The 23,236-nt window shown below is 49.3% G+C and overlaps 3 protein-coding genes across 4 annotated transcripts in view; 1 reads left to right on the top strand and 2 right to left on the bottom strand.

The window, feature by feature from the left end:
- The window catches only part of CCDC37 (coiled-coil domain containing 37), a 50,872-nt gene extending 40,481 nt beyond the window's left edge, over window positions 1-10,391 (top strand). For both annotated transcript variants that reach the window (XM_011971517.1, XM_011971516.1), the window contains exons 13-16: window positions 6,933-7,068; window positions 8,047-8,252; window positions 9,429-9,522; window positions 10,142-10,391. In XM_011971517.1, the coding sequence (XP_011826907.1) occupies window positions 6,933-7,068; window positions 8,047-8,252; window positions 9,429-9,522; window positions 10,142-10,255 (550 nt within the window). In that variant the 3' untranslated portion in view covers window positions 10,256-10,391. The remainder of the gene's footprint in view (window positions 1-6,932; window positions 7,069-8,046; window positions 8,253-9,428; window positions 9,523-10,141) is intronic.
- On the bottom strand, window positions 6,850-7,610 carry LOC105533163. Its single transcript, XM_011971514.1, is given in 3 exon segments — window positions 6,850-7,481; window positions 7,483-7,590; window positions 7,593-7,610. Coding segments are annotated over 3 exon segments (546 nt in total). The 3' UTR covers window positions 6,850-7,061.
- A 1,044-nt stretch (window positions 10,392-11,435) lies between the features above and the next one.
- The window catches only part of ZXDC (ZXD family zinc finger C), a 37,057-nt gene continuing 25,256 nt past the window's right edge, over window positions 11,436-23,236 (bottom strand). Inside the window, exons 8-10 of the mRNA XM_011971513.1 lie at window positions 15,609-15,790; window positions 13,467-13,562; window positions 11,436-12,297 (exon numbers count right to left, since the gene is read on the bottom strand). Coding sequence (XP_011826903.1) covers window positions 12,211-12,297; window positions 13,467-13,562; window positions 15,609-15,790 — 365 coding nt within the window. The 3' untranslated portion in view covers window positions 11,436-12,210. The remainder of the gene's footprint in view (window positions 12,298-13,466; window positions 13,563-15,608; window positions 15,791-23,236) is intronic.

Below are 23,236 nucleotides of genomic sequence, written 5' to 3'. Positions count from 1 at the left end.
AAAAAAAAAAAAAAAAAAAAAGGCTGCGTGTGATGGCTCATGCCTGTAATCCCAGCACTTTGGGAGGCCGAGGCAGGCAGACCACGAGGTCAGGAGATCGAGACCATCTTGGCCAACACGGTGAAAACCCGTCTCTACTATAATACAAAAAATTAACTGGGAGTGGTGGCGTGTGCCTGTAATCCCAGCTACTTGGGAGGCTGAGGCAGGGGAATCACTTGAACCCGGGAGGCGGAGGTTGCAGTGAGCTGAGATCGCACCACTGCACTGCAGCCTGGCAACAGAGGAAGACTCCATCTCAATAAATAAATAAATGAATACTAAAACCAAAAAGCTCTTGGAACTAATAAGCTGTTACAGCAAGAAGCAAGGTTGCAGGATATAAGATTAACAAACAAAAGTCAGTGGCTTTCTCATATACCAGTAATGCACAAGTGGACTTCGAAATTAAACACATAATACCATTTACATTAGCACCCTCTGAAATGAAGTACTTAAATATAAATCTAACAAAACATACAAGATCTATATGAGGAAAGCCGTAAAACTCTGATGAATCAAAGGAGAATAAATAGAGAGATATTCCATGTTCAGGGATAGGAAGGCTCAATATTGTCAAGATGTCATTCTTCCCACTTGATCTATAGCTTCAATGCAATCCCAGTGAAAATCCAAGAAGTTACTTTGTAGTTACTGACAAACTGATTCTGGAGTTTATATGAAGAGTCAAAATACCCAGAATAGCCAACACAGCGCTGAAGATGAACAAGAAAACTGGGTGACTGACACTACCCAACCTCAAGACTTACTAAAACTATAGTAATGAAAATGGTGTGTGTACTGGTGAAAGAATAGTGAAATAGATCATTGGAATAGAATAGAGAGCCTAGCAATTAACCCACATAAGTACTGTACACTCTGAGGTAATAAATGCATGTTATGTGTAACCTGTTGTGGAGCAACGGATAACCAAAGTAGCTGGTTCTAGAACTTCAAGATAATAATAGTATAGTAGGTTTTCATTGGTGTCTGGTCTCTTTCCCTCAGCGCCATGTCTGTATGGCTCATCCATGTGCAGATGTTTGTGTGTGTGTGGATGCAGGTTTTCAACTCATTTGGGTAAATACCAGGAAGCACAATTTCTGGATCATATAGTACAAGTATGTTTAGTTTTGTAAGAAATTGGCAAACTGTCTTCCAAGGTGTCTGTACCACTTTGCATTCCCACTAGCAATGAATGAGACTTCCTCTTGCTTCAAATCCTTGCCAGCATTAGGTGTTGTTAGTGTTTTGGATCTGGCCATTCCAATAGATGTGTAGTGGTATTTTGTTTTAATTTGTGACTCCCGGCTATATGATGATGTACAGGAAGCATGATGCTGGCAGCTGCTCAGCTTCTGGAGAGGCCTCAGGGAACTTACAGTCATAGCAGAAGGTGAAGGCCCATATTACATGGCTGGAGCAGCAGCAAGAGAGTGAGAGTGGGGAGGTGTCACACACTTTTAAACAGCCAGATCTCATGAGAAGTCACTCCTATCAGGAGAACAGTACCAAAGGGATGGTGCTAAACCATTCACGAGAAACTGCCCCATAATCCAATCACCTCCCATCAGGCCCCACCTCCAGCACTGGGGATTATATTTGAACATGAGGTTTGGGCAGGGACACAGATCCAGACAGTATTAATCATTAAACTGTGGTACATCCAGAAAATGGAATATTTTTCAGTGCTAAAAGGAAATGAGCTATCAGGTCATGACAAGACATGGAAGAACCTTAAATGCATATTACTAAGTGAAAGAACTCAGCCTGGAAAGGGTATATACTGTATGATTCCAACTTTACGACATTCTGGAGAAGGCATAACTGTGGAGAAACTAAAAGAATCAGTGGTTACCAGGGTCTTAGGGGGAGAGAGGGATGAAGAGAGGGAAAGCACAAGGCATTTGCAGGGCAATGAAAATACTGTGTATGATGCTGTAATGGTGGATATGTATCATTATATAATACATTTGTCCAAACCCATAGAATATACAGTACCAAGAGGGAACCTCCATGTAAAGTCCGGACTGTGGGTGATAATAATGTGTCCAGGTAGGTTCATTGATTGTATCAAATGTGCCACTCTGGAGGGGGATGTTGATAGTGGGAGAGGCTATGCATGTGTGAGGGTGATGTGTGTTTGATCCTTTTAATGCACTGTTGAATTCTGCTTGATAGTTTCGGTAGGATTTTTGTATCTATGTTCATAGGGGATATTGGCCTAAGTTTTCTTTTCTGGTGGTGTCTTTGTCTGGCTTTGTTATCAAGGTGATGCTGGCTTCATAGAATGAGCTTGGAAATGTTCCCTCCTCTTCCATTTCTGGGAAGAGTTTAGAAAGGATTGCTGGCTGGGTGCAGTGGCTCACACCTGTAATCCCAGCAATTTGGGAGGTCGAGGTGGGTGGATCATCTGAGGTCAGGAGTTCGAGACCAGCCTGGCCAACATGGTGAAACCGTCTTTACTAAACATACAAAAAATGAGCCAGGCGTGGTTGTGCATGCCTGTAGTCCCAGCTACTTGGGAGACTAAAGCAGGAGAATTGCTTGAATCCAGGAGGCGGAGGCTGCAGTGAGCCAAGATTGTGCCACTGCACTCCAGCCTGGGTGACAGAGTGAGTCTCTGTCAAAAACAACAACAACAACAAAAAAAAAAACAAAAAAAACAAAAAACAAAAAACAAAGGCCGGGCATGGTGGCTCACGCCTATAATCCCAACACTTTGGGAGGACAAGGCAGGCAAATCACAAGGTCAGGAGATTGAGACCATCCTGGCTAACACGGTGAAACCCTGTCTCTACTAAAAATACAAAAACTTAGCCAGGTGTGGTGGCGGGCGCCTGTAGTCCCAGCTACACGGGAGGCTGAGGCAGGAGAATGGCGTGAACCCGGGAGGCGGAGCTTGCAGTGAGCCGAGATCGTGCCACTGCACTCCAGCCTGGGTGACAGAGTGAGACTCTGTCTCAAAAAAAAAAAAAAAAAAAAAAAAAAAAAAAAGGAAAGGATTACTGTTAATTCCTTAAATGTTTGGCAGAAGTCACCCATGACACCATGAGGTCCTGTGCTTTTATTTGTTAGGAGTGTTTTGATTACTACGTCAATCTCCCTATTTGTTATTGATCTGTTAAGACTATTTCTTCTTGATTCAGTCTTGGTAGGTTGTACGTTTCTAGGAATTTATCTGTTTTTTTTTTTTTTTTTTTTCCTGGATTGTCTAATAGTTCCTTATGTTCCTTTTTCTTTCTGTGCATCAACTGTAATGTCTCTTCTTTAATTTCTGACTTTATGTGAATCTTCTTTTCTCTGCCTCTTGTGACAGTTTTTGACTTAAAGTCTATTTTGTCTGATATTACCGTTGCCATTTTGTTCATTTTTTCTGTCTGTTTCATAGCTCTCTTGTTCCTCCTCTTCTGCTTTCTTTTGGGTTTTTTTTTTTTCAGTGATCTGCTTTGATTCTTTTTATCTTCTTATGTATCTACTACAGGTTTTTTTTGTAGTTACTTTCATGAGACTTACACTGAGCATCTTATAATAGTCTATTTCAAGCTGATAACAAATTTACTTCAATTGCATACAAAAACCTCTGAATGTAACCATTTTTTGTGATGTAACCTTTACCAGTGAGATGTATACTTCTGCATGCTTTTGTGTTGCTATTTAGTAACTTTTTGTTTCAACTTGTAAAACTCTCTTTAGCACTTCTCTAAGGCAAGTATTGTGGGTGACCACCTCATTCAGGTTTTGTTTGGGAAAGTCTTTATCTCTTCTTTATTTTTAAAGGATAGTTTTGCTGCATATAGTATACCTTTTAGCCATTTTTTTCTTTCAGTACTTTAAATATATCAACCCGTTTTCTCCTGACCTGCAAGACTTCTGCTGCGAAATATACTGATAATCTTATAGCAGTTCTGTTGTACATGACAAGTCACTTTTCTCTTGCTATCAAAATTCTTTTTATCTTTGACTCTTGATAATTTAATTATAATATGTCCCCAAAGTAGATCTCTTAGGTTCTACTTACTTGGGAATCTTTAGGCTTCATGAATCTGGATATCCATTTCCCTCTCCAGACATGGGAACATTTCAGCCATTATTTCTTTAAGTTCTCTTGATTATTGGGTACAAATATAAAGTTGGATAGAAGAAATAAGATTTAGTGTTTGATACATTAGTAGCATGACTGTAGTCTAAAGTAATCTATTGTATACTTCAAAATAGCTAGAATAATTCGAATGTTTTTAGTAGAAAGACAAATATTTAAAGTGATGGACATCTCAATTACACGGATTTGATCTTTACAAATTATATGAATGTATTACCACAGGTACTCCAAAAAAATGTACATCTATTATGTATCAATAAAAATAAAATTAAAAAATACTTTGCCCTTTCTCTCCTTCTCCTTGAACTCTTATAATGCATATACTGTTTCAGTTGATGATATCTGTAAGTCCCATAAGCTTTTTTCTCTTTTTCATTTTTTTGCCCTTTTGCTCCTCTAACTCGCTAATTTCATATGACTTATCTCTGAGTTCCCTGATTCTTTCTTACGCTTGATCTAGTCTGCTGTTACAGCTCTCTATTGAAATTTTTAGTTCAGTCATTGCATTCTTAGCTCAATAATTTCTGGGGTTTTTTTTATGGTTTCTATTTCTTTGTTGAACTTACAGTTTTCCTGATTTTGTTTAGTTGCCTATCTATGTTGTCTTACAGTTCACTGGGAGTCTATAAGACAATTGTTTTGAATTCTTTTTCAGGCAGATTGTAGATCTTTATTTCTTGAGGGTCAATAACTGGAGACTTATCAGGTTCCTTTTGTGGTGTCATGTTTCCCTGATTTTTCATGATTCTTGTGGCCTTGCATTGCTATCTGCACATTTGAAGGAGGAGTTGCTTCTTTCAGTCATTAGGGACTGGCTTCAGCAGGGAAAGCCAAAGGAGAAAGCCAGACAGCTCAGCCAGAGATTCTCCATGTGCTGGCTGGTGGGGTCTGTGGGCAGGGCCTACTGCCAGGGTCCAAGGTGGGTGGGGCATGCTGTGGTGGGTCTACAGACAGGTGAGGTCTGCACATTGGGTGCTATCAGGCCCCGTGCCTTTTATTTGTTCCTAGCTGCCCCCCTAGGTGATCCATCCATGACAGTTACACCAGGGCTCTGGCAGAGATGAGACAGAAATGGGCCTCTTGGGAAGTACCCCAAAATGCATGGAAACCTGGGGTTCCACCTTGCTTTCTCCTTCCCCCAACATGAGAAACTGCAGGCCAGTGAGATCTCTTTCAGCACTGCCATGGCCTGGGAGAGAGGTGACATAGGCAGAGTGAAATTATTCTCTCACTCTCTATGGCTTTTCTCTGTTTTTATGCACCACTGGGTGCATAAACTGGGTGCTATAACCTCTCCCTTGAATTCTGGAGCTCTGACAAAGACATTTTCATCCATGGATGGTTGTCAAATTAGTGTTTCTGTGGGGGGACAAGAGCTGAGGACCCCCTACTCCACCATCTTGCTGATGCTATTCCTCTGGTTGTATTGTTAAATTCTTCTATCTATAAAATCAATCTATAGGTTTCCTTTCTGTTTTCCCCCTTGCCATCCATTTGTTGAAGAAACCAGATCACGTTCCCTATAGTGAAGTGCTTCTCAGACTTTATGTGCACTTGAATCCCCCAGGGATCTTAAAATGAAGTTTCTGATTCAATAGCTATGGGTCAAGGTCTAAGACTCTGCATTTCTGACACTTTCAGGTGATGCCCAAGTTGGTCTGAGGCCCAACTCTGAGCAGCATGTCCCTTGTGCATCTGTTTCTTATTTCACTTGAAAGGTGAATGTTGAAATTCTACTCCTAGATACATATTCGAGAGAACTGAGAACATGTCCTCACAAAAACCTGTACGTGAATGTTCATAGCAGCAATATTCCCAAGAGCCAAAAGGTGGAAACAACCCAAATGCCCATCAATGGATGAATGGATCGACAAAGTGTGGCCTACGTATGCAATGGAAGATTACTCAGTCACAAAAAGAAATGAAGTGCTGACACATGCTGCAACATGGATGGACCTTGAAAATATACTGGGTGAAAGCAGCCAGTCACAAAAGAAAACATGTGTGACTCCATTTTTATGAAGTGTTCAGGGTAGACACAAAGTTAGATTAATGGTGGCTTAAGACCAAAGGATAGGCCGGGCGCAGTGGCTCAAGCCTGTAATCCCAGCACTTTGGGGGGCCGAGACGGGCAGATCACGAGGTCAGGAGATCAAGACCATCCTGGCTAACACGGTGAAACCCCGTCTCTAAAATACAAAAAAACTAGCCGGGCGTGGTGGTGGGCGCCTGTAGTCCCGGCTACTCGGGAGGCTGAGGCAGGAGAATGGCATAAACCCGGGAGGCGGAGCTTGCAGTGAGCTGAGATCCAGCCACTGCACTCCAGCCTGGGCGACAGAACGAGACTCCGTCTCAAAAAAAAAAAAAAAAAAAAACAAAAAACGACCAAAGGATAGAGGAGACAATGAGGAGTGACTGTTAATGGGCATGGAGTGATGAAAATGTTCTAAAATTAGATTATGGTGATGGTTGTGTAAACTCCTTGAATATACAAAAAAACTACTGACTTGTATACTTTATGATGGTTATGCTAATTTTATTGTCTGTGAATTATGCCTCAAAGAAGCTGTTTATTTTCTTTAATGTTGACCGTTAAATATTTTAAGTTTTCCCCTACATTCTGCCAGCATTTCTGACCCCCTGGGCATGCAGAGACTTGGCACCCATGATCCTTCAGCCCTCAGGACAGCTGGTAGGGGCAAAGCACTGTACAGACGGTCAGGCTCAGAGAAGCGATGTGCCCAGGGCTGCGCTGAGTGACTGATGCCCTGCCGGTTTCTCCCTCCTCCAGGGACAGGGAGGTCAACCAGCTGAAGCAGTGGGTCAGCACGATGATGATGTCCATCACCAAGGAGGAGGACACAGCAGCTGAGCTAGAGCTCAAAGCCCGAGTCTTCCACTTCGGCGAGTACAAGGGTGATCAGCAGGTAGGCTGGGGATCAAGGTGGCCAGAGGCCCAGGGGAAGGAGGGACCCTTGGGCACCCACTGGAGGAGCCCTGACAGGCCTTGGGAAGATGGAGGGCAAGGCCTGGGTAAGTGCCCTGCAGCTGCCCTTGCCCTGCCTGCCTCCAGGAGCCACCACATGTATCGATGCCTGTGCCAGCCAGCTTGGTTGTCCCCATGCCTCATTCATTGCTTCATTCTTTTATTCAACAAATGTGTCTGCTTCTTAAACACATAAATTGTGCCTGGCAAAGTGATCCTGAAGGCGGGGAAGAGGCGTGTCCCCAAGCCAGTCTGAAAGGGTGAGAGAATTCGGAGACAAGAGAAAGCCAGTGGTGTTCTGAGCAGAAGCCAGGACCCAGCCAAGGGCTCAGCCCGCTCCCAACCTGACAGCACACCTGGGGCCACCCTGGGCATGGGGCGGCTTCCTACTGTCAAGTGCCTGCTGTGTGCCAGGCACTGGGCCAAGGGTGTGGGACGCAGCCATGAGCAAGAAAGCACTCCTCTGATACAGCCAGAGTCCATGGGCACTAGCTGTGCCCAGGCTGGGCTGAGCTGCCTGCCTGCTGCTCCTCTCTCCTCATACAGCCCACATGGAGGCGCTGTTATCTGTTTTCTAAGTGTCAGAACAGTCTCAGAGAAGACATGGCCCTGTGGGGTGCTCAGGGTACAGGGCTCCCTGGAGGAGGGGACTGGGCCCTGTTGGTGTACCAAAGGCAACTAGGGGAGGGGCTGGAACCAGGGATCTGGCTGACTCCAGGGGGCCCAAGGGATAGGCTGCTCTGGCCAAGACAAGACAGATTCCCAAGTTCTGGTTCAGCCTATGTTCTCAGAGCTCCCAGTGTGTGCCAAGCGGTGGGAGGCCCCCACCCTGGGAGGTCAGCAGGCCACCGCTGAAGGCACTAGCATGGGGGTGGGTTTCGGCCTGCCAGCACTCTGCTGGAAGCCGCCGACTCCACAGGATAAGCTGCTAGAGAGCCTGAACTGGAAGGTGCTGGACGTGTATCGGAACTGCATCGGCACCCAGCAGGAGGCCAACCTGGGCACTGTGCAGATGCTGACCATCATTGAGCACCAGCTGGATGAGCTGCTAGAGAACCTGGAGCGCGTGCCCCAGGTCAAGATCGAGCAGGCCGAGAGGGCAAAGGAGAAGGAGCGGCGCATCAGGTGAGCTCTAGGCCCTCCCTGCCAGCTGCTGTGTCCGGACTGGCCCTGAGGGCAGAGGGCATGTATAGGCCCTGCCCTCAAAGCGCTCCCAAGAGACAGGCCCCTCATGCTCCATGCTATGAGACAAAAGCCCAGGTCTTGGGGGGATCTAGAGGGGTATCACACTCAACTAGGGGGTGGTCAGGGAAAGCTCCCTAGAGCAAAGGACAATGATTCGATGTGGCCAGGAGGCTCAGGGAGGGACAAGGTCTAGAAGACAGAAGAGGTGGAGCTCAGTTAGAGTGTGGCTATCATGGCCAGCCTCAAAGACATGGAATAGTAATGGAGGGCTTTAAGCAGTGGGGCAAACATGGCCAGGTAGGGCGTGGTTAGATTCTTCCCTCTGGGGCTGGACTGGAGGGGCTGGAGGCTGAGGGCAAGGGCAGCTGCCAGCACCCGAGAGGGAAGGCATGGCTACAGCAGTGTTGCTGGAGCGGAAGACGAAGTGCAGAGGCTCAGAGAGCCTTGGGAGTTTCAGCTCGGAGGGGAGTGCAGGGGGGCAGATGGGCGGCAGCTTGTCATCTGTCGGGACACCAGCCTGGACCCAAGGTAGATGGGGGTCATGGCTTCCCTGGCCTGTGGGCAGCCCGGTTCATCCACCCCGTGCAGGGCCCTGAGACAGCACAATCTGCAAACATCCATCTGTCCCCCACAAGCACAGGGGCTTCTCCTCCGGGTCCCTGGTGCCCTGCTCGGAGTGGGTACCAGACCAGGCTTTGACGACTGAGAGTATACACAAGACGGAGACATGACTCTTGCTCCAGGGGGATGCTGGACCTTCACGGTGGCAAGGGAGGCCACAGGTGCACGGATCAGGCCATGGGTGTAGATTCAGGGAAATGTGCCTCTGGGAGAGGTCTGCTGGATGAACCTTAGATCAGCCCTTGCAGGAGGCCAGAGCCAGGGCCTTGGAACAGCAGGGCCCTGGCTGTCCTCCTGTGCGCCTAGCCCACCTTGGCCAGAAGCAGTGGTGCTTTGGCTGTGGATAGGTATTGAGGCCTTGACCTGGCAAAAGAGGTGAAGAGGAGCTGGGAGTTTTCTTGAGGGAGGACACGGCCTGGCCTGGGGACTCCGTGTGGAGATTACACAACAACTCCCAGGTCCCCCCAGTTTTCAACGTCATTTCTTGCTGCCCAGACTTCGAGAAGAGAAGCTCCAGATGCAAAAGATCCTACAGGAGGAGCGTCTGCAGCGGGCCCGGGCGCGTGCCCAGGCTGAGATAAAGAAGAAGGTAGGCAGGGTCGCCCCAGGGGTCTCTGCTGGAGGGGGTCCCAAGACAGCATGGCAGCTGAGGTCCTGCAGCCCAAGCCCCCAATGCCCCCACTCTGAAGGCATTCACTGAGGCTCTGAGGGAGACAGCCTGCCTTCAGAGCAAGGCTCTCCCAGGACCCGCTTCCTGCAGGGGGCTCTTCCCCAGGCTGCCAGCTCATGGCCCATGCCAGGCTGAGACTGGTTCAGCCATGCCCACCCACCCCAGCCAGGTACACTCTGCTCAGGAACAGGGTCCCACCACCCTACCCACACTCCGGCCAGACCCCAAGCCCTGCTCACTGCCTGTCACTGGGGTCCCCCTACTGCTGTGTCCCAAGGCCTCCGCCCTTCCTGCCTTCTGACCCTGGCAACAGGAAGCGGGTCCCCCTGCTCCCACATTTAAGAGGTGGTGATCCAGGGACCAGACTTGATAAATGCCAGGCAGACTCACATCCCCAGCTATTTCAGAGTTAACTCCAGCCCTCAGCCTGCAGGGCTGCCCAGAGTGGGCTGGAGCTGACTGGAGCTGCTGGGCCTCTCCCTGCACCAGGGGCAGGGGTACATGGGCGTACGGCTCACTGGGCTTGTTTCCCCTGCAGAGAGGCAGGACATTGGTATGCCGCTCACAACCCCCAGTCCACAGGATCAAACAAGAGTCTGAGCACACACTGATGGACAAGGAGAAGGAGGAGCTGCTATTTTTCTTTACGTAATCTTCGCAGACCATAGCTGTTCTAGCTGAAGGCTTAGCAAAGATGTTGGCAGAGTCTGGGCTGGGTCTTGAATGACCCAACTGAGTCTTCTCTGCCTCCTGTGTGCTCCCTTCCTCACCTGAATAAATTCATGTCTTTTTGGAGTCTTGAAGGCCTGTTTAAGGACGCAGCCACCATTGCCAAATCTCAGCATCCCCCCGGTTCATCATCTAACCCTAAGCAGATGCTTGAGGGCAAGAGCATGACACCTTGGTTCTCATCTAAAACAGCTGCTCTACGAGACAAAAGCTAATTTCACGCTGAGTGTAGTGTGAGATCAGCCTCTGTGCAAAGACCAAAGAAATGCAAGCAGGCAGCTGGGTATATGGCAGGGCCATCGCTACCAACTAGAGGAGAAACAACAGGCTGAACGCCATATATGCAGCTACTCGAATTAAGCCAAGGTGAAAAACCTTCGGTGCATGACTAGAGGCAAACTTTCATTCATTTGCACTAGGAGTTGGGCCCGTCACCGGCAGGGAACCTCAGGGTCCAGAATGCTGGGTGCCAGTCCCAGCCACTTCATGGTGGCGTTCCCAGGGAGGCACATGGGAGAAAAGTAGAGGCCGAGAGGGCATTCCTGGGGGCAGATCCTGCTCCCCGATAGAAACGGGGTGGGTGCGACTCCACCCCCCATAGTGGCCAAAAGCCTCCCATGGAGGAGGAGGACTCTGGGCCACCTTGGGGCTGAAGAGTCTCCCAGGTGGGCAAGTTCTCTCCTTGGCTTTAGCTGGTGACAGAGCGGTGGTCTGTGGAGAAGACCCACTTGCTGACGGGTGTGGATTCTTCCATGTGGAACAGCACCTGGGGACAGCACCTCGGAGTGGGACAAGACAGAGGGAGGACTCACTCAAACTTGGTGTCACCCCCAAATTCAAGAAACAAACACGGCAGTTTGAATGATTCAGTCTGGGAACCAAAACAGCCTCTGAATGAACACACACTTCAAAAGGCACAAGGCAAAAAAAAAAAAAAATCGTTTAGGAGTGACCCTGTGTTATTGCTAAGTTAACAGACTTACAAATAAACAAAGGCAAGGTGATCATGTTGTCTCCTTTTGCAAGACAGACCTCACTCTATAAAAACATACATTGACGTATTATGTGCACATCAACCTCAATAATAAAACATAAATGCACCATCACAGTCCTACACGTAATTTATGGTATTCAAAACATCACTTTATAAACTATTGTCAAATTACCATTTAGACATTAATACCCAAATACAGAGTTTAGAAAATTACTTAAAATTTTAACTCTACTATACCCCCAAGCTCTCAGCTATGAATTTAGTCTGGGAAAGAGGGCTCTGTAATAGGCCACTGAGGTCCTCTGTCCCACCACATCATTCTCCCCAAAAAGCTAGCTGCCCAACTGCTCTGCCAGACTTGGGCTAGAATTTGGCTTCACTGTGGCAATGGGACCTCCTGGGTCCTACAGTGTGGCAAAACCAACTTTCCCACAAACCCCATCCCAGGTGCTGGGATGCTCACACACTGAAGCTGAAAGACCCCACTTGGTTTTGCCACAGATCAAGTTGCATCTGACTACAGAGCCTGTTCTCTACCCTATTTCCTGCAGAAGTCTTTTTCCTTGTAATGCAACAAGTGCTACACAGCTCAGATCAATGGGACACGGGGAAAGGGGCTGTTGTGCACCCAGCCCTGCTGAAGGAGACCCTTGTCTTGCCAAAGCACATTGCTCACAAAGGCAGTTTCAAAGAGTACAGCCCAAACTCGTTCCTGGTAAAACAAAAGGAAAACATTTTGATAAATGTACCCAAAAGTCTCAAAAGGGCTATGCTGGTCTTCTGAATGGAAACCAAATGAGGTCTCCCCAGGCTCATGTCATCTGACTCTCAGGGAAGGTGAGTCCTAGACCGTGGCCTTGGGCCTGCCCAGGCCGAGGCTGCCATCACTGCAGGTCCTGCAGGTTGATAGTGCTTCCTGGGAACTGGGTGGCCTCCGGTCCAGAAGGGCCTCCAGATGAGGGGAGCACCTCCTGCAAAACCAAGCATTGTCATGAGGAGGGAGGAGGGAGGGGAAGCAGAGGGATCCCGTGGCTCCACACAGCAGGCAACTGACCGGGCTTGTGGTGAGATACCTGACTTCTCTTAATCAAAACTACAGGCTCCCCTTATTCTAAACACATGTTCTTTGATGGAAAAATGAACTCAATACTGTACTGTAGATTTTTCAAGATTGCTCTGTCTGCACACTGACGTATACCTCACATGTTCACACACCCGCATGCCTTTTTACAGAAACAAAATCATCTTTACTTCGGCAACCCTTTCTCCCCACTTCTCATGCGGTCCCTCCTAAGGCACTCTCCCAGGTATTAGGTGTCTGCCTGCGCCCTCACAGCTGACCGGCATGTGGCCCAGGGCTATGGAGGCCCCATCTAGCCTGTCTCCTCGTGTTAGAAGTGTTTCTGCTGCTGCACCATTCGACTCCGGGCTACGGTGATTATCCCACTACTTTTTTTTTCAGGAGCAGTCTCAGGAGGGGGCTGCCAGGCACATGGAGCAGACACTTCTGAAGTTCTCTGATTCATGCTGCCAAACCGCCCTCCAGTTCACCCCTCTGCAGCCCGGGTGCTGCCCGGCCCTCTGCTCCCACCAGTGCTTCTGTCCAAGTTTGGTTCTCATTGCGAGGAAAATGCTGAGTAGCCCAATTTGCAAAAAAAAACTAAAACACAATCTGCATGGCTTATTGTAAATATATAAACATGTAAGGCAAATTGTTAGAAATGTGGTAAGCTATACACTTTCGGTATTTCATATCAAACTCTGAATCATTCACTGCCACCCATCCTTAGCTTAACCATGTAAGCAAACTAGTGAATTCATCTGAGTCTATTCTCCCACAGGCTGGGCCCTGGCCAGCCCTCTTCCCAGAGCAGTAACTGGAATTCCTAGGCATAGCACTTTCAAGAGCGTATTAACTTCTCCTGCTTTGTTTACCAGCAGGAGCTGCAGTGTCCTGCAGATCTGAGCTCCACTCACCCACCTTCTCCAGAAGGCAGCAAGACATCCTGGCAACCAACTCACTGAGCCTTCCAAGCCACGCGGCCTCAGTGACCAGCCTCAGCTGTGAAGCCAGCCTTCTGGAAGTCGAAGGCTCTGTGAGTCTCAGTAAGAAAAACAAAGGGCAGTAAGCCATCCAGACCTGGAGGACGTAGACGGGCAGGTCCACAGTGAGGAAGGGGAGGAAGGCGGCTGGGCCGCGGGTTGAGGGCAGGACACCTTCGCCGGAGGGGTCATCCTGGGGAGGCAACACAGAAAGGCCTGTCACATGTCTGTGAGTGCAGCAACAGTCCTCGCCTCACCCGAGAAGTCTCCTCCAACTGCAATGCGTGGCAGAACCAGCCCACCCTCTGTATTCCAAGGGAGGCCTGAGGACCCAGCAGGAATTGTTTATGGGGTCTGGGTACTACCTGTTCCCACCTGGTGCTTATTCTCTCACCTTGATCCCAGCAGGTGGGCCTGGGATCCCTTTTGCTGGGCCTGGAACCTTCTGCTGTCCAGCTCCTCTCCTCAGTCAGCCCAAATACCGATTTCCCTCCTAAGGCACGTTCCTCAACTCCCTGTGGGTGCCCGGGCAACCCCTGCACCCCTACCAACCACGAGTACCCACAGTGCTCTCCAGCAAATCCTCGGGCCCCAGAGAGGGCCTTCCCTGCATGCCCCAGCTTGCCTACAGGCCAGCTGGAAGGACCAGGGCAGGTGGAGGGGCTCCTGGGAGGGGAGGCTGTCAGGCCCCTCACAGTCCAGGCTAGAAACTTCATCTGTCCCACACTTCACCTGTCCTGCACCTGCATGTCCACCCATGGCCATTCACACCCCGAAGCAGAGCTCCTGGTGCTGCTGCCGTGTACCTCTCATTCCTTCTGCTTGAGAAGCTCCTGTGTGTCAAGGACTGCACTACTGTTCCCACTTCATAGATGACAAAACTGAGGCCTGGAGTGCTTAAGTAACCAGAACTACACTAGCTAGTAAGGGACAGAAAAAGAACTCAAACCTAGGTTTAATCAGGCGTCTCTTAAAAGTATACCCCCTACTTGCTCCTCTTCTGCCAGCGGCGCCAGCTTCCCTACCATCTCCCTATTGCCAAGCCTCTGGTCCTGCCTCTGTACCTCTGCCCTGCCAGTTGAGGCACTGTTTCCTTGGACGGTTCTCCCCCTCCACTGCTCCTGCTCCTGGGGAGTTCTTACCTCTTCAGAAGCTGGAAAGAAAGGACCAGTGCTCTTCTTGCCCATCCCTAAGACAAGCTTCAGCCCCCACCTGATGCTCACCGCTAGCTTCCAATCAGCACAGGGCTACCCCCAGCTGCCTGCAGCCTCCTCCCTGCCCCCTTCCCAGCCCACCTCTGCCCAGGCCATCCCTCCTCTTGCCTCTCTGAGCCCCAGACCTGGTCCTGTTTCCTTGCTAAGCCTCTCCCAGGACTATGAACCCACAGCGTGCCTGTTTCCCAACTCAGAGCCAGCGTCAGCTCCACCCTCCGCACTTCCGTGGGGCCTGCAATCGCATCCTCTGCCACAGGGAATCTACAGAGTGGAGTGGTGAAGGGGGCACACACCTGGGCCACACCCAGACAGCCCCGGCTTGTATATCTCTTCTCTCCCCAAATCCTTCCAAATCATCTTTCCTCCCCATTCCAGCCCCTCAAACTGAGACTGAAGATGCAGGTGTGCTCAGGGCTGCTGGAGCGGGTGTCCTCAAAAACCTGGAAACTGGCCACAGCTGCAGGTATCTGTGGCCCAGACAGGCTGGGAGGGGCCTGGGCCTGCCCTGGAGGGGCTCCGTTTCATAGGAAAGAAAATAGAACAACACTGAAAAGACCCCCACCACCTTCAGCATAGAAAGGCTGCTAGTCCACCACAAGCAGGCCGCCCTAGAAATGGGGTGGCTGAGGCGGCCTGCAGAGCCCCTTTGCCCCAGCCCTGCAGAAGAAGGGCAGGGTGGCCTCAAACAGATCTCACCCTGCTGCAAAACAGCCCTGGGGGCCTCGGGCAGGGAGGCAGGCTACACTGGGGCTAGACACAGGGCTGTGCACAGACAGGGTCAGGAAGTGGATGCACGGTCCCAGCAACACCCAGAGCTTAAGCAGATGCAGCAGGACAGGCTGGGAAAAAGGGAGGAGCCGGGCCGTGAGGAGACAGGACTTGGGGCAGTCTACAGGGGAGGATGGGCAAGCGGCAGGCAGGGGGTGCTGTGATGGGCAGGGGTTGCGGCATGCTGCACACTTCTCAGACCTGTGTGACCCTCCCACCCCACCTACAGCTGGCCTGTGTGACTCGCCAGCTCTCACCTGCACCAGCTGGACCTGGACGCCCTGCGCCCCGCACTGCACCCCAGCAGGTGGAGCTGGTCCTGGCTGTCCTCCGCTGGGCACCACAAGGCTCCCACACAACCAACTGCTCTGGCTTGCGTGGAAATGGGGAGGACTCATTTTGCCTTCTTTTATTTTTCTCTGAGTAGACTGTGAGGTGCCTAAAATGAAATATAAAAACGAGCACACCCAATCTACAATCTACAAGTCAGGTCCGCCCTCACCGAGGTCTATGGGGAAGACAGCCTTTCCATTAATCGTCATTCTGCACATCTAAGAGACGTAAAATCACTCAACAGAAAAAACCAAGAGTTAAGAGGTTGAAACAACCAACCATACAAACAAAAAAAACACCAGGATTTTGATTTTAAAAATGTAAAAACATCATACATTTTTTTGCCAGATGGTATGGTAATCAGACACAAGCAACAGTAGTGTTGCTTAGCATCTTAGCATAAATGTACAGTCAGTATCATTGCTTAGTATTTTAACATAGTTAGCATGGTGAGTATGGTTGCTTAACCTTTCAGTGTAGTTAGTACAGTCAGTATGGTTTCTTAATATTTTAGCATAGTTAGTACAGGTAGTGTCAATGCTAAGTACTGCTAGCATAGTTGGTGTGGTCAGTATCATGTCTAAGCATGTTAAGAGTTGTTAGTCTAGGCCAGGTACGGTGGCTCACGCCTGTAATCCCAGCACTTTGGGAGGCCGAGGCAGGCAGATTACGAAGTCAGAAGATCGAGACCATCCTGGCTAACACGGTGAAACCCCGTCTCTACTAAAAATACAAAAAATTAGCCAGGCGTGGTGGCGGGTGCCTGTAGTCCCAGCTACTCGGGAGGCTGAGGCAGGAGAATGGCATGAACCGGGGAGGCGGAGCTTGCAGTGAGCCGAGATCATGCCACAGCACTCCAGCCTAGGCAACACAGCGAGACTCCATCTCAAAAAAAAAAAAAAAAGAAATATTATGAAAACCACTGTAGAATAAATTAAGGAAGGCAGTGAATAGTGTATCTCTCCAGATTACTTTTAAAAGCAGGCAAGATTTAAATGATATATATCAAATATTTATTATCAAGTTTTATAACACAAACAAGATAAAACTGAGCCATTTATCATGATTCAATGCCATATATGTAGGCCACTAAGTTACCTATAAAGCAAGAGATATGACCGAATCCTAATATTCCTTTGCAAAATGTGTGCAAGCATGTATGTGCCATTCGAATCATGGGAAAATTCAGAATTATGTGCAAAATCAGAAATAATTCCACTAATGTCGCTAGACATGGTTACACTTTCCCAGTGTACTAACTTAAACCAGTTAGTAACTAAAATTCTTCTATCTTTATTAACATAATTTACTTGTATTACTTTTACAACAGGGAAAAAGACAGGCTATAACTAGAATATCTCATGACAAGCTAAATTGGTTTTAACTTCTATATTAGCATACAACATGAAAAAAAATCACAGGAATTTCTCTTTTCAATCCACACATTTAATTTGGCGTCTCAGGTAGTCCTGCAGACACCAGTTACACTGCGAAGAAACACCACCACTAATTCGTACTGTTTTAGCATCAGAAGGTGTTTTTCTTCCCAGCTAACAACTCGTCTAGGGATAAAAAGTCAACAGCTGAAAAGAACTGCTCATGCTTCTACATACATAGGGCTCTTTCCTTAAAAGTAATGCATTCTTTGACAACAGCAGAGGGCTGGCAAAGGTGAGGACTTTCTACGAGAGATGTCCATCCATGCCCCATGGCCCCTCTCTGATGTACCTCAGGCAGAGCAGCTCAGCATCCACCCCTAGACACAGCTCTGCACAGGAAGGGTAAGCTGGCGAGCCCAGCTCATCCAAGTTCTGATGTCAGTATTACTCTACAGGATGCTTCCCTGAAACCAGTATTTGGACCTGCCCCTGGGTTTAGTGCTCTGGAAGGATATCCTGTTTTGTGTGCACTCCAAGGCAACACACTGCGGTAGAAGTCTGGTGGAGAGTTACAGCCTCCCCGTTTTTTGGTAAGCAGAAGGGCAGCTGTGGGTGAGGGGGAGAACCTGCCGCAGATGAGCTTGGACACCCCTTCTCAGGGAGTCCGTTCCAGCAAGGACTGCACCTGGAAGACGAGCCTGGAAAGGATGCAGGGGTCCAGGCCAACGGCTGCGAGAGAACAGGGCAGCCAGGGGAGGAGGGGCCAAGCCCCAGTCGCTGAGCTGTCCCCCAGGCCTGGGTAGGGTGTTCTGTCCTAGAACCCCCGACGGTACACCCCGAAGCCTGGTATTATGTCGTGAACATTTAAGATGGCTGAAAGTTAATCATAAACTTCCTGGGTTAACTAAGCAAGTATGTTTATCTAGGGATGCTTAAAGACATACCAGAGCAAACAAATGGGGTCCACACCACGTCCTCAGAATGTCCATGCAGCCCTGCATCCTCACTAGTAAAGGGCGCCATGGCATCAAATGCAACATGACCAATTTAATTAATAAACAGTCACAAGAAAAATCAAATTCCTTTCTCACTATGGACAACCGCAAACCCTTATAGAAAAAGGTAACAACACTGAACTAAATTTTGCTTCAATATTTTCAGTCGTTATCCAAAATGCTTTTTTGTGCTAGAGAACCTGTAGGAGTGGGGAGAGGAACAGTATAAACCCAATACCAAGCAACCTCCTGGGAAGCAAGGAAGGAGACTTTAGGGAAGAGTCCTATCTGGGTATGAAGGTAAACACAAAGCAGTCAAGGGCCCGGGCTTGGGAGCTGGACGATCCAGCCATGTGACTCAGCTTCCATGGATCTGCGGTGAATGGAGATTGCCACACTGCTTTCACCTTGCCGTGCCATGACGAGAATTAGGTGAGGTCAACAGCACTGGGCCTGGCTCAAACAGCATGCCATCCCCACACCAGGAGCACCGCAGTGGCCGCCACAGGACAGAGTTCAGAGCCAGCCAAGTGCCCAGAAAAAGGATCTGCACAGACGAAGCTCAGGTCCTCCCTCTGATAACCACAGGGGGTCATGTAAGCTTCCTCTACTGAGATCCTCACTAGAACAGGAGGTAAGTGACTATTTTCCCAATTCTCCCAAGGGTGGGAGATCAGAGGGCACTGGGGCTTAAGTCACTCAGTCCCTGCCAGGGTTAGTTCAGCATAGCTCTTAGAAAGAGATAATATGTTAATATACTTAACCACAAGGAAATATATTCATATTAAGAACAAAAAGCAGATACAAATGTTTATCATTTTTCAAAAACAAGTCATTTGTGTAGGGAAATGTTTAATACTGAAACACTGCAAGTAGTTTTTCTTGGGTGGTGAAGCTACAGGCAAGAAAACGTAAGGAACCCACACTGATCTTTTCCAGAGTAAACCCGCATGACCAGCCCTGCTTGTGCTGAGCGCTCACCCTTTGCTTAGGGATGTGCTGCTCACACAACAGGTCCCTTGTTCCGCAGGGGCACTCTCTCCTCCAGGGCATCTGGCTGAGTTGCCGACTGCCTCCTCCTCTCTCACGGCCTTCATGGGTATTCTTGCCAAGCTACCTTCCCAGATGAACTTAAAGTGGACAGGTGTTTAAGTTACTCAGGATTTTAAAGGAAATGAATAAAGTATGTAAGTGAACAAGAATTGGGCATCTCCAGCTGGCAGACCCTACATAGGACCTTACCCATTCGGAGCACACTTGTCATGAGTGAGCCTGGCATATTTTATTACTTTTACTGTCATTACGAATGAGGTCAGTTTTTCACAATTACTCTTATTTGAAAAGCTATTCATTTTATATATACAAATGTGTACTGTGCAATTAGCTATCTATTGATCCTTCTTATTTCTAATTGTTTGAGTTGATTCCCCTGGGTTTTCTAAGCCTGACAATGACTTTGTCATTAAGTAATCATCATTCTCTCCTTTCTATTTGATTATCTATTTCTTTAAAAATAAAGACTTCCATAAAAGTGTCAAATAGATTGCGCAGCTGGTTTGGTTTACTATTCCTCCAGCTTTGTGGGGAATGCAGCCAGCATCTCTCCACTGAAAATGCCACTGACAGCTGGCTGCTCTCTAGTATTAGGGAAATCTTCTGGGTTCCTAGTTGATTCATATTTATGATGTTTTCAAATCAGCAGCAGGTGATGAATGTCATCAACTGCCCTGTTCCACCTCTGGGGACCCTGCACATCTCCTGTAGCATTTGCTGTGGCAAATCATGCTGACAGGCTGCCTCACCTTACATCACCCTCGCCCGCTGTCTATGTGCTGGCATTTCACTTGGGATTCCCACGCCTGCTTCACCTGCTGGAAGTGAGACACAGTGTTCCTGCATACCACGTGGCCAACAGGCTGAGTAACGGCTCTGAGGGCAGCCGGCCTTGGGTTCCATCCTGCCCCTACCCCTGCCCTCACCAGCTATGCAGCCCTGGCTAAACTCTCCCTGCCTCAGCTTCCTCATTCAGAAAAGTGGGGACACAAGGACCTACACCTCATAGGATTGTTGCAAGGACTAATGGGGTAACAGATGTAGACGTGCTGGGCTTAGAACTGTGCAGGGCATACCGTATGCCTTCATTAGTTATCACACCTTTGTCAAGTTTTAGAACCAGGGTATGTTAGTTTTATACATTGAATTTAATAGCTTTTACTTGAGGTCTGCCCAAGTTTCATCATCCACTCAACAAGTGTGTACTGCCCCTCCACTGCGCAGCAGGTGCTCAACCACAATGGTGGCCCTGCACATGGAGCTCTCAGCTGCTGGCTGGTGCACTCAATACAGCTGTGCATTTTGCAGCACACAGACAAACCCACAACGGATGAGCAACGAGGGATGAGAAAGTGCAGGGTACCCTGGGAGCCTCGAGAGGCCACTGACAGGACCCCAAAGTGTCTGTGACACAGGTACCGCCCTTGAGGAGCTGATCACAGCGGGGACCCTGCCGAGAACACTCTGGGCATTCCACACAGGCATCCAGGGCAGGCATCAGGGCATGGCACAGCCATGCACTAAGAAGCAAGCACCAGAGACCAGCACGTCGTGGGGCTGCCACCCCTAGGGCCGGAGGGACTAGGGAAGGGGTGGTGTCACCAGAGTCCAGAATAGGGAGAGCGCATAGCAGAACTACAGCAGGGGCCACCCAGAAAGAACTGGGGCCACAGCCATGGGGGCAGACAGCCATCGCCATGAAACTCCCACGGAAGCAGAGCAAGTGATGCCCTGCCTCCCACCACACACCTTCTAGTATCCCCCTAATGTTCCCACTGCCAAACCTAGCTGGAAGTGCTGAGAGGAGCCTGGGTCAGCATCTCCAAGGATGCGAGTCAGAGAGCAACGGCCAGCATCCACATGGCAGGAGGAGCAGGAACTGCCCGGGCGGGGGGTGGGACGGGGCAGCATGCAGGCAAGGCAGGTCCACAGGCACTGCACATAACGCAGGGCGTGGCACAGGGCAGCCAAAGCCAGCTCCAGAGGCCTCAGAAGAGTAAATGTAGTGGGATCCCATCCTAGAGGTCAGCAGCTCCGAAACCACATACATACAAAGCCCTGCCACTCTTTGCTTTACTTTGTTCCGACAAAATGTTGAATGTACAGAAGGAGATGTAATGAACAAAATATATGTTTAAAACTATTACCAAAGCTTTTACTTTTTTTATTAAGAGATAAGGTCTCACTATGTTGTCCAGGCTGGACCTGAATTCCTGGGCTCAAGTGATCCTCCCACCTTGGCCTCTTGAGTACAGGTGTGTGCCACCATGCCCAGCATCTCTGAATCTTTTAGTCAGCCCTGGGCCAAGTATTTTGCAAGAACCCCCGTAGGTCCTCACAAGCACCCTACAAAGCCAGGTCCCATCACTTTCCCCATTTCGCAGAAGGGGATACTAAAGCCAGAGGCCAGGCAACCTGCCCCAGGCTGCTGCAGGTGGAGCCACACCTCACCTGGCGGTCCTGACCCTACGACTGACGCTTTGACTTTCTCAGCAGGCTGGCTCTACAAATCATTGTTCTGGCTGTGTGTGGCAAAGTCGATTCCATTTATTTGTTAAATAGACGCTTCCTCTTCCCAAAGGCTGGACACCTGCCACTGAGGGACAGGAGTCAAGGGACTTCCCACTGGGCTGCCAAGGCCGACCTTCACCCTCAGTCAGCTGACAGCGACATAGGGACAACCGAAAGGGGACAAGGAATGAGCTGGACCTACAGAGGCCAGGTGTCTGCCATGCAGATGGAAAGGGAGCCGGGGCTGTGTGCTCCAGGCAGGAAAGCAGAGTAAGAAACAAGAAAGGCGTAAAAGTTAACAGAAACCAAAGTGACAGCAGGACGCTCTGTGGAGAAGGGCCATGGCGCTCACTCATGCAAGTGTGGGAAACCTGGCTTGCAGCCCATTCTCCAGCAGTGGGGTCACACCCAGTTCTGTGGCAGGAAGTTAACTGCCACCAAGCACCTTTCTAGCTCTCCCTGCGATAGCCATCAAAACTGAAGCTTTACTCACAGGACAAAAGGAGCCCAGGCCCCTCTAGGAAGCGATGTCCAGAGCCTGCAAGGGGTCTGAGACCCTCACAGGAAGTGTAAACAGGAAAGGCCCCTCCACAGCTGCTCACAGGCAACTGCACCTCGCTCACCCTTGACCTGCCAAGGCTCCGACCTTGGACACGTAAGGGTCAGTGGTGTGGAGGGAGCTATGATGGACTGCTGGGCAAAATCCTCCTGCCCCTAAAGAAAACACAAGAGCAGACAGCTCCCACTTTGACAAGTCTGTAATCTGCTTTCCTCTCCAACTGAGAGACCCATGCACCCTCCCCTGTTATAGGCCACATCTGCCCCAGGGGTGTACATGGGGCCCACAAGGTATGACAAAGCCCCTGCATCCTCAAAGATGCCCTCATCCAAATCCAAACCCACCTGGGCACCTCATGATACATGTGGCACAGCAGCCACACGCATGTGACTAGAAATCTCTTCCAGAATGAGGAATAAATGGGGGTGCACCTCCGGGCTGACTGCCCCTGCTGACCCAGGGCCCCTGCCCGCACCTCCCTTCCTGCTGCTCTCCCTGCAGAGGGGTCCCTTCTGCTTTCGTCATGGCAGCAACGGGAAGAAAGGGAAGAAAACTTGGACTAGGTGTGCAAAGATTTTTGTTTTAAAGCGAAACAAAAAGATTATAAAAATTTGATCACTGACTTAATTTCAAGGCTCCATCCAACCTGATCACCCATTGGAATACTCTGGCATGTGCGTGCCTGAGCTGCAGTGCCAGCACAGCCACCTCACCCTCCGCCCGCAGGGGCCCACTCCCTAGGCTGGGGCCAGCAAGCCAGCACTGCACCAGGTTCAGGGGGTCCTGGGGTGGCCACAACAGTGCGCCAGTCACAGAGAGGCGGGCACATACTTAACCTGCCTCCTCCCTCTAGCTCTCGTCCCCACAGTTCCCTGGAAAGAAAGGACTCGAGGCCACTTCTCATCACCCCATGAGTTCCTCAGGCCCACCAGGCCACCCCAGGAGGAACAGTGCTCTATTGCTCACCATTTTGATGGCAGCTCCATCTTCACGTTTTAATTACACAAAGTATTTTCCAAAACAAAAAGTAGAAATGATCATAACAAAACATTCAC

Source organism: Mandrillus leucophaeus, unplaced genomic scaffold (genome assembly GCF_000951045.1).
Source record: "Mandrillus leucophaeus isolate KB7577 unplaced genomic scaffold, Mleu.le_1.0 Scaffold123, whole genome shotgun sequence".
Lineage (NCBI taxonomy): Eukaryota > Metazoa > Chordata > Mammalia > Primates > Cercopithecidae > Mandrillus > Mandrillus leucophaeus.
The sequence above is the reverse complement of the archived record's forward strand: the minus strand, read 5'-3'. Positions and strand labels throughout refer to the sequence as shown.